The sequence below is a fragment of the Actinia tenebrosa genome, unplaced genomic scaffold, assembly GCF_029948245.1.
Source record: "Actinia tenebrosa isolate PJP-AT-01 unplaced genomic scaffold, QUT_ActTen_1.0 PGA_scaffold11__36_contigs__length_13525064, whole genome shotgun sequence".
NCBI classification, from domain to species: Eukaryota; Metazoa; Cnidaria; class Anthozoa; order Actiniaria; family Actiniidae; genus Actinia; species Actinia tenebrosa.
In genome coordinates this window covers 2,342,974-2,353,798 of record NW_028292571.1, presented here as the reverse complement: position 1 = coordinate 2,353,798, position 10,825 = coordinate 2,342,974, and the positions used below count along the sequence as shown (strand labels likewise).

Genomic DNA, 10,825 nt, shown 5'->3' with positions numbered 1-10,825 from the left:
ACTACCTTCTTTTATACAAAAATTGATTTTACCATTTTCTCCTAAAGTATATACATCACTTTTACTAGTAACTTTAATTTCGTAAAATTGTAGTCGTAAAAGAGATAGCGCCCCATTTCTTTTTTCGGACAAGATCAAAACTGTCTTTAGCCCCTAGGAAGGATGGGAGGGGAGTATGTTTTTTCGGTCACGTGGTAAAAAAGTAGATTTCGATCGTAATATGTTTCCAGACGACAAACCCGACAGCTTTGAGATTCAAGACGGGCTTTTATTTTATGCTGTTTTGGCTAAAACAATCGTGCAGCCGACGTCCCATAATATCCCATGGACTACAGACTACGGCTTTCACTTTTGGCATGCTTTGGAGGGCTATTATTGATAGGTATGAGCGAAATCGTCTGTGTTTTAACCGAGTTATCGCTCGGAATCGAATGGGGTTGTTTGTCTGGATGGAACAGCGCCATTGTTTTCGCGCCCTTGTCGCCGCTTTTTGTCCTTTTTGACTCTTCTTTCCTCTAAGGACTGTAAAAGTCGATCTAATAGGTCTTTGAGAATTAGAACTGGTATTTTAAGCTGTTGATTCGTCTGTGTTCGTTCCGTGTAACCGATGTAAGACATGTAGACTTGGTGGTTGACTCTTTTGCCCTCTCCAAGACTCCATGTTTGAATAAAAAGCCGAGAGTATTTGTTACGGTGTCTCGTCTCGATCGGTATATTCAGCCCGGCTTTTTTTTTTTGCTTTTGTCTATCTCGAGACAGCCGTTGGTTGACGAGCAATCAAACCGATCTTCGAGTTTTTGGAGGTACCATATTATAGACAAAAGAATATTTAGTAATAACATATAGGGATTTAATTTGAAATTCAAATCTACGTAGTCTTATATATAGAAAGCCAAAATGTGTGCTTTTTGATATCGAAATATTTTTAACCTAAAAAAGGTTGACACAGTTTGGAATAAAAATGTTGCCACTCCAATCGAACAAAGCGTCATTTAAGTCAACTTACACTAGCTCAAAGAACCATTTATATTAAACTTAAAATGAAATGTAAAAAGAGACATTTTGCTTGCTTTCCAGATAAATTGAATGTTTTTTTTTAAGGTCCCTTTTCTTTATTATAGAGTGCAAAAAAAAAATGTTGTTTACTAGGCTGAGAGTTTCAATAGTATTTTAAATACTTATAAATAAATTACTAGAAGTTCTCATTTAATTTCACCCCAACCCATGCCCCCCAAAAAGGTTGCTTTTTGCACCAAAATTTAATTTTTATCCATGCAGGATTTAGCAGGAAAATGGTACACTGCCGCCCCCTATTATTGAGACCTTGCTACACCCCTGCTCAATCCTGATTTCCAATTTGCTAGCCATGTCCTGACTTAGATAGACTAAGATAGACTAGATGTCAAATTACTTAGAGGTCACTCTAGGTTAATTGGTTTGTCTTTTTAAAGCAAAATTGTGTAGAACTTTTTCAGAAGTTATCCATATTCCTCCCTCCCAAGGAATTTGGAAGTTATGGGGGGGATGGGGGCTTTAAAAATTCCCCTTATGGGAGGAGGGTGTGGTTAATTTCTAAAACTACATTTGTACACATTTTGGAAAATTAGATCAAATTGCAGTATTATTTTGACTCCTATTCTATCTTTTACTTTAGATCAGATTCCTGTGACTCAAAACAGAGTTCTATTAGAATGCTATTGTGACTTCTGTGAAATAACTAACTTCACTTGCACAACTACTGGTGGTTGCCTAACAAGACTGAAAAGGAATGGTGATGGCGAAGTAACACGACGAAGATCATGTGGATTTCATAGTCCTATGCATAGATCAGTGTGTGAGCCAGAAGCTAATAATGGTCGCACTGACTCTATTTATCACTGTTGTTACTACAACATGTGTAATATTGATGTGAATTTGACACTCCCAACTTTGAAACCAGCCATTTCCTTAGTGTCTTTGGATGAAGGTAAGCTTTATGAGTGTTAAAAAGTAAGGTAATTAGTTAACCTTTGTTTGAACACTACACTAGAGCAGATGCAATTAAACCATGAAATAAAATCAAACTAAATGCTAACTAATAGTATCTATTTAGTGATTAATAGTCACTTATTATTCAACCAGAACATTTATTAAACAAAAGACACAAATGGTCTCTTATGTATTTGTCTTTGTATGATGAATGTTCTGGCTGAGTGATAGCAACTATTAGTCACTAAATAGAAACTATTAGTTAGTATTGAGTGTGATTTTATTTCACGGTTTAATTGCATCCGCTCTAGCATATCATATTGATGGGTTCCAAGCATTCCCAAGAGAGTCAAAAGACAAAAACATGGTGGCCATCCATTGTAAAAATAGATGCTAATTATAAACCTTTTGTTAATTAATGGCACTAAAACTCCCCTGAGAGGCCACAATGAAGTAAGGTGCAATCTAAGAATATATAATAATGTAAGAGAGAAGTATTATCCACGAATCACGGGAAAAACAGCTAGGCTAGAAAATGCCAATCCATGCCATTTCTATACATTACTGACTAGGATGTGTGAAATTTGGTTTTCATTTGAAAAGATTCAATTTTGGGAATTTTAAGAAAAAAATCATATAGTAATGTCAGCTCACAACATCACCATGTTTGTTGCTTTGACTACACTTGCGACTGTTCCCTGATGTTAAGATGCTGATCAAAATAAAAGTTTTCTAGAGCAATGCAACCCCTTTTTGTCTCTTAAAATGCTTGATCTAGTAACTAAAATACTTTACGGTTGAATTTAAATTTACTTATTGACTAGATACTCATTGCATTCTTTCTATAATGCATCTACTCCCCTCTTGTTTAAGTTGTTAATTTATTTACGTTCTTGTTTAATTCTTGAATTCAATTGTCCTTTTCTTGAAATTGAAGCTATTAAAATTGTAGCTAACATGTCTGATATATATCTCCATCCATCTAGACAAGGATTACAAGTCCCTTAATCTCAGCACTGCAGTAGTAGCAGCCATTATTGCATGTCCAATGTTTGTGATATGCATGTGCATAATGCTACTTATATGGTACTATCAACATCGCAAATCCCAGTTACCATCCTATGGAGGGGTGAACTCTGAAGAAGACCTAGATATTCCTCCTGGGATGACTTTACATGATGCTTTACATGATATTTCAACAGGTAAAAATACTTATCTTTCTGCAGTGGTATAGTTGTATAAATGGCAATCAGGCGTCACATCCTCTCTCATTCATCTCTCGTTTGATTTAATCTAATCTAATGTGTTTACCACTCCTGGGTGGACAGCTTAATGCCTAACAGGCCTTGCAACCCAATTGATAAGGCAGCCGTTATAGATTGAATTAGAATTTAGAAATTAATTTTTGTGGAGGTAGGAAAAATCAGAGAACCTGGAGGAAAAACCCTTGAAGCACAGGAGAGAACCAACAAACAACTCTACTCACATATGACACAGAGACCTGGGGAGCTCAACTCCGGATTACATTGGTGAGAGGTGGTGCATTAGCAGCGCACGCCACCGGTGCTTCCTTGGTTTTTCTTCTGGTTCTCCAGCTATCTTCCCTCTCTAAAGCCCAACACACTCAATCTTAATTCATTCTATAAGTTAGCTGAGACCTGTTTTAAATCAGCCCAGACGATATTTCAGGGTCAGCAAAAATTGGAGTTTGGTTTGGATGAGTACAAGAAGAATATACCAAACTACTTAATGCTACAGAAATATCCCACTTTAGGGATTTTTGTTGAGTAATCTGATCGCTCACAAAATGTTAAAAATCAATGCTTTAGGGAAACAATGGACTTATCACTAGTATTATTTTGATCACTGACTCAAAATGTATATTCTAAGTGGGCAATAAATATTAACCTGAAAAAAAAGAAACAAGTAGGTTTCAAATTTTTCTTCTATTATAAAATTATTTTTTAGATGATTGATTTAGGTTAATATTTATTTGGTTTCCTTTATATTTTCATTGTATTTGATTTAGATGCACGACCCCATAAGCGTATGCTTTAATTACTTATTGTGTGGAAATAAAGTTTATGTATGTGTGTGTGTGTGTGTGTATGTTAACAGGGCTCTCTTTAAACTAACTCTGCTAAATGAGACATCCCTGTATAAATATTGTTGAAATAAATAAATAAACTTCTTACTTAATAGACTTCTCCTTATGGGCAATAGTGAAATTGCATGAAGTTTGGTTGCTAATTATGGTACTTATTTGTAGTTAATTATTGATTTTTTTTTCCCGCCAAAGGCTCTGGTTCAGGATTACCACTTCTTGTCCAAAGAACAGTTGCAAGGCAGATTACAGTGGTAGAGTTGATTGGCACTGGGCGATATGGGGAGGTATACCGAGGGAAATGGAGAGGTGAAGATGTCGCTGTCAAGATTTTTTCCTCACGTGATGAATGTTCCTGGACGAGAGAAACTGAAATCTACCAGACTGTGATGCTTCGACATGAAAACATTTTAGGTAACACTTGCACCACTTCTATTCTTTTTTTTCTTTTCTTTCCTTGTTTTCTGTTTGAATTTCTTTTGAAAATATGAATATGAACACTACCAATGCTTGTTCTCCAAACTCCGATACACCTCTTTAGCTTGCATTGTAATACATACCACATGCCATTCCCTTGAGTGTCATTTCTTTATCTAGATGCAATTCAAACAAAGAAATGATACTCTAGGGAAGGATGCATGGTATAAAATGGGCAAAACAAATGCCCAAGCTATTTCCACAGAGATCTGTTTATAGATTTCCTTTCTGTTTTACCTGTCTTTAATACTATGGCACATTCCTTTTTCAGGTTTTATTGCAGCCGACAACAAAGACAATGGTGCATGGACACAACTTTGGCTCATCACAGATTATCACAGCAATGGATCCCTGTACGACTACCTACAAGGTGTAACATTAGATGTACAAAGTATGCTGACCCTGGCCCTGTCGACAGCATGTGGCCTGGCTCATCTACACATGGAAATCACTGGCATTTTGGGAAAGCCTGCCATTGCACACAGAGATCTTAAAAGTAGGAACATCCTGGTCAAGAAGAATGGTATGTAGTCAGTGGTAGAATTTTTTTAATCAGAATTACAGTATGCTGCCAAGTCTCCTACTTCCTAACAGCTGTTGAGTCCTTCACTGTATTGTCCTTTAAATTTCTTCCTATTCTTCTTGCAGGATCATGCTGCATAGCCGATCTCGGTTTAGCAGTACGGCACATTGCTTCATCCGACATCGTAGATATTCCTAATGGAAGTCGTGTTGGAACCAAGCGTTACATGGCCCCAGAGTTTCTTGAAGACAGTGAATCTGTACGTACCTTCGATGCCTACAAGAGAGGAGATATCTATGCTTTTGGTCTGGTTCTCTGGGAGATCTCAAGACGATGTACGCTGGGTGGAATGTGTGAAGAATACCAGTTGCCATATTATGATAAAGTCTGTCTTGATCCAAGTATTGAAGACGTCTTTCAGGTGGTCTGTGTGGAGAAGTACCGACCTTTACATTCAAATAGATGGAAGCAGGACGAGGTAACACACATTCTATATTCTTTCTCCTTCTTGGTCTCCTTCTTCTCCTTTTTGGTCTCCTTCTCCTTCTCCTTCATCCTTTTCTTTCTCCTCATCCTCCTTCCCTTCTTCTCGGTCTCCTCCTCCTTGTCCTTCATCCTTTTCTTTCTCCTCCTCCTCCTCCTTCCCTTCTCCTTTTCTGTCTCCTTTTCCTTGTTCCCTTTTTCCTTCTCATCCTTCCTCTCCCTTTCCCTTACTCCTACAAGGCTAGCTAAGACACATTCTTGTCATTGTACATTCTTGTCACAAATTTCACACATTCTCCATTTTTCTCCTTTGCTGCAGGTCATGATGAAGTTTGCAAGAATCATGAAAGAATGTTGGTACCACAACCCTGCAGCCCGACTCACTGCGCTACGCATCAAGAAGACCCTGCAAAGTCTCCAAGACTCCCTCAGCGAACAAGGATCAGTTGATGCTTGAATACAAGCCTCACTAAAGGACAAGTCAGACAAGACATCGTCGGTCGTGCATTCGAGTCACTTCAAATTTTTAAGACACAAGACGCAACTGTCTCACGATATGATTCGCAGTGTTTGAAGTGAGAATTTTTGGCGCAATTTCTTACTCCTTGAAGCAGAAAAGATACGAAAATTGCCCAATTCAAGATCAGATGCGACCAATGGCATCTTGTACCAATAACCAGGACTTATTTGGAAGACATTTTTCATGAGCATTCATGGTTTTTGCAAGGGGTAGCGCCGGAAAACCAACAGCCATTTTTCTATTCAACCAGCTGAGTTGACCATCAGAATTGAGTATTCGGCATTGTATTTTGATTAGCATTTTCCTTGATTCTGCCAAGAGAACCCATGAAATACGAATTATCGTAAACACTAGGAGTCGAAATCATGGTGGAATCCAATTTTAATCAACAAGAGAAATCTACATTGTACTCAGTCCCTGCTAGGACAATGCTGACCAAAAACAGTTGACCCAGAATTCCTTTCTGGGAGCGCAAAATCGTCACACCCCCATTCTACTTTCAGCCTTCTTCAATGGCTACCAACTCTTTGATATCTCCCCCACATTAGACTAGATAGGTTTCTCCGGCCCTCCCCCGCGGCTGCTATACATTGAATACTCCCTCTGCAGTAACAAAATGTGAAGCAATGTATCACTCCTGTAGTGGTTTAGAAAACCATGCCTCGTTCTTTGTGCTACAGCAAACAAGCATTCGTAACCAATACCCAAAGGAGGAGGGAGGGGTGGGTAGGGAGTATGTCTAGGTGACCAAAAATATTTCTATCCAGCGGGTCACTGTATATACTAGTATAAAAATACTTAGAACTTTTAAAATACTATATTAGCTAATGAGTTTTAGGAATGAAAAATAAATAGTATGTCCAAATAATATTAAATTGTAAGAGTAGTCTGAGACTAGTGCAACAACGTAGATCGATTTTTTTAAACAAGTTTAGTGGCTTTAAAAGTCTAAAATGTAAGTTTGAAGTGTAGTTTTTAAGTGATTTATGTAAAATAAAATTATCTTAGAATGCTAATAAAATATAATAATTTGTATCTTAATTTCGTGATAAAAGTGACTAAATTATTTGGGTAGGATTTGTACTGGTTCTAAGGCTCATGTCAAACGTGGAACTTCATATGAGCCGTACCTAATGACATCAAAGAAGACCGCCTTGTTATTCATTGTTTCAATTATGTTCGGCTCATATGAAGTTCGACGTATGAACTGAGCCTAAGCTCCTGATGATATGAACCTAGAGCTACCCTAGTGCCTGGGAATTGGTTTACTTACCCCATGCAGAGGATACCAAAAACACCCCCTCCCTAACACAAACCCTTGTTATTTTTAGATCCACTGTGCAGCCCAGAAATTTGGAACACAGCAAAGTTTGAACAGTGGATTTGCAGCTTTCATTCTCGGGAAAAGGATAGATGAAATAACTAAATGTATTGAATAACTATCACTAAGAGGGACTGTACGTTCTCCTTGTTCATTAAGAAGCTACAATCTCAGGCAAAAACATTAGGAAATGTTATACTTTGTGAGCTACTCCTCATCCCCCCACTACGTAGTGGAGAAATAGAAAACGCGCGCATGCTCGTGTGTGTAGTTAATGCAATTTTTCGTATGACTGGGAAAAGCTCACGGCACATGCGCGGTCTTGACACGGCAAGATATACGCCAAACCAATCACATCGCGCGAGAATATACTCATCCAATCAAATGCTCTAAAGGCACTGCCAAACCAATCACATCGCGCGAGAATATACTCATCCAATCAAATGCTCTAAAGGCACTGCCAGACCAATCACATTGCGCGAGAAAAAATAAGCCAATCACTGATGCCAGATAAAACATCATGGCTGAGGCAAGGCACGCATACGGCAACGAGCCTTTTCACAGTCATACGAAAACTGCTCTATAAAGCACGCGAGGATTGGCAAAACACGAGAGAAGTGTTAGAAGAAGCACAACGCGTAGCGAATTCGAAGTGCTTCTCAACATTTCTCGAGTGTTCTTCTAAACCCCAAATGCTTTATGACTCCTCACAGCACAGCAAGCAAAATTGTTATTTACTATTATAAAATACAAACTTAGAGTAACCGTTATTTTGGATATGAATGACAAAATAGTACTATTATTGCACAACAGGAAAAATGTTGCACCATTTTAATGTTATAGAGTTCTAAAAACCGGATTATTCAGTGATGATCTCATATCGCAGTATTAAATACATTCTTCAGTATATGAATATATACACCTTATTGTCCATGTCGCTGGTTCTTTCGTTTTTCATTCCCTTCCCACGTGTTCTACCGTCACTTGTCTCAGATACGTCTCAACACACCAAACATTCAAATCCTATTTATCTGTTCCCATATTGCGTTAAGTATTGCCTTGGTGTATCATGGGCAGACACCCCAAGGATGGGCAACGTTCTAACATTCTCTTTGGTTACTGAGACGATTGAGTTCGTAAATCATCTTTCCCGAGACAATAAACTGTCTGCAAAAGAAAGTTCTTACATTGATGACATTAAAGTCTACCTATTCCCTTTAACTTTCTCAGGGCATTTTGTCCGCCATCTTTCTCCATCTTCAAGCTATGTACGTCATCTCTTTTACAATCCGCGATTGCGTAAAACCAAGTTTACAATGACTAGTTTACATTTCCAGGAACCAAACAGCTCTCTTCAAGGTGGTGATGTAACACTGTCTCGATATTGCAGGTGCGCGTTTCGCAATACGAAGACACCTCTGTATGAACAGGAATCCTTGGTAGAAAATATAGCAAGTACAGATGATGGAAAGAGCCAGCATGGTTGGTCCAGATAATACAACCATTAAAGTGGAAATAAATAGGATGCAGGTCTTTACCAATAAGGAGTTTCTTTTAAAAACTTCAGAGTAAAAAGAATTTCTGTCTATGATAATTTTCAAGTTTGTCCAAGTAGTGCCAATATTCTACTGTCTTTAATCTTTGAGAAATTAGTAGCCAAATCGCTACCATGAAAAATGCTCTTGCTTTAGTGTTGTCTTGTTATTCTTTTTCTTGCTTTCTCTATACATTATTTTTCTTTTCTCTTAGTTTGGGAACAATCTCCTGTAGTCTTTTTATCTTTTTTATGCCATGAACCAATATATAATTGCTTGTGCCATCTCCGAAATTTTTGCTTCAAGCCGCCTTCTCGCTAGAATCAATTCTTTTCGCTTTATCTACTCCTCAATGACGACCATCTCTCGCGTGGTCGAGGAATGTCTGTATCTGTTACTCCGACGTCCCTAATCTGTGGGTCGGGTAATAAAGCTGGATTTGTTATGTTAACATTGATAACATTGGTGTTTCTAGTCTCGTGTATTATTCTCGTCATTCTGCTCTCCATTTCATTTGTCGTTTGCTCAATTTTTCTTTCTATTTCTCTCAGTTGTTCTTCTAGTCTCTCCTTTAGTGGTTTCTCAGAGAAGAACGTCCAGATCTGGTTTGGAATGGAAACCAAGAAGGAAACTAGTTGATGTGCAGTGGTGATGGTAGAGATGATGAGTCTGTAGGTGGCAACAATCTTGTCAGCCATGATCCGATACAGCTGATGAACATACATGACAATGGATACCACTTGTCTGTAGGTCTGGACCACCTTGTCTATCACTTGTCTGGGGATGTTCAGCACAAATTGGATGGTACTGATGATGGTTGTTATGATAGCTGTAATATCAGCTCTAATGGATTGGTATAGTTGATGAACCTGTCTGTATGCCAGCACTAATCTGTTAACCATGTGTCTGGGGAAGTCCACGACAAGATGAATTGCGCTGATGATAGATGATGTCATTCTGGTAAAATAAGTTGCAATGGATTGCAATAGCAGATGAACTTGAATGAACAATGGACTCTACTTGTCTGTATGTGAACAAGATCTTGTCTGTCATTTGCCTTGAGCAGCATACAACGCATTGAATCGAAGTGGTTACAGTTGATAAGAGTGTAGTGATCTTAGCAAACATGGGTTGATTGATTGGAGATTTGATCGTATTCGATGAGTTATGGCTGAAGCCATGATGACCAAAGCTAGTCTTTAGCCCAGCCCGTCACTTGTTGTCTTCAGTAATTCACTGAAACCAATTAGAATAGAAATTATGGGAATGAATGGGATAGAAAAAATATGGATTTTTTTTAAATGTAAAAGTAAAAAAAAATAGTTGCGCAATCTTTTTTATGTACATTCTACCCAAACTCCTGTGCAACACAGATTTCTAACCTGAAACGTTTGTCAGTTTTTCTTTTCTTTTTGCTTTCGAAGTTAAAAACCATATTTTGCTTTTTCTGTTTTGGATTAAAATGCATGTTTTGTTTATGACATCAAATTTTAGCGATTTCGAAAAGATGAAAGCGAAAAAAGGTGTCGCAAAAATATAATGATGATTCTTAAGTATTAAGATTATAAACAGTATATATAAGCAAGGATCAAGGAGCAATGAAATGAACTGTAAATGAGAACCAATATTAGCATTATTCATTATATATACTAACGCGAACTTGTTACTTTTGTTGCAAATGTTGCATAATATAACAAAATATCTTTTCGAAGCGGCATCTCTGTCTATTTGAAACAAATTATGAATGATTGACTCAATGAAAGCGCAAAATTAAAGGGACTAAAAATATGAGTTTTTTCGCAAAATTAACGTGTCGCGAGAATTACATGTGATAAGGCAAAATGTTTAAAAAAATGTGAAATCTAAAAGCATGCGATTCCAAGGTTTGGCCAGC

At 37.7% G+C, this 10,825-nt stretch overlaps 1 protein-coding gene across 1 annotated transcript; it reads left to right on the top strand.

The window, feature by feature from the left end:
* Positions 1–215: 215 nt before the first annotated feature.
* On the top strand, positions 216–7,116 carry LOC116295480 (TGF-beta receptor type-1). Its single transcript, XM_031703300.2, has 7 exons — positions 216–382; positions 1,655–1,966; positions 2,955–3,170; positions 4,268–4,486; positions 4,821–5,072; positions 5,198–5,550; positions 5,875–7,116. The coding sequence occupies exons 1-7, from the start codon at positions 325–327 to the stop codon at positions 6,010–6,012; spliced, it is 1,548 nt and encodes a 515-aa protein (XP_031559160.1). The 5' UTR covers positions 216–324; the 3' UTR covers positions 6,013–7,116.
* Positions 7,117–10,825: the final 3,709 nt, after the last annotated feature.

Bases quoted from the DNA above. Each gene is read 5' to 3' on its own strand.
- LOC116295480 (XM_031703300.2), top strand. From the start codon at position 325: ATGGACTACAGACTACGGCTTTCACTTTTGGCATGCTTTGGAGGGCTA. The intron at 383-1,654 runs GTATGAGCGAAA...CTTTTACTTTAG, and splicing joins TGGAGGGCTATTATTGATAG to ATCAGATTCCTGTGACTCAA. The intron at 4,487-4,820 runs GTAACACTTGCA...TTCCTTTTTCAG, and splicing joins TCGACATGAAAACATTTTAG to GTTTTATTGCAGCCGACAAC.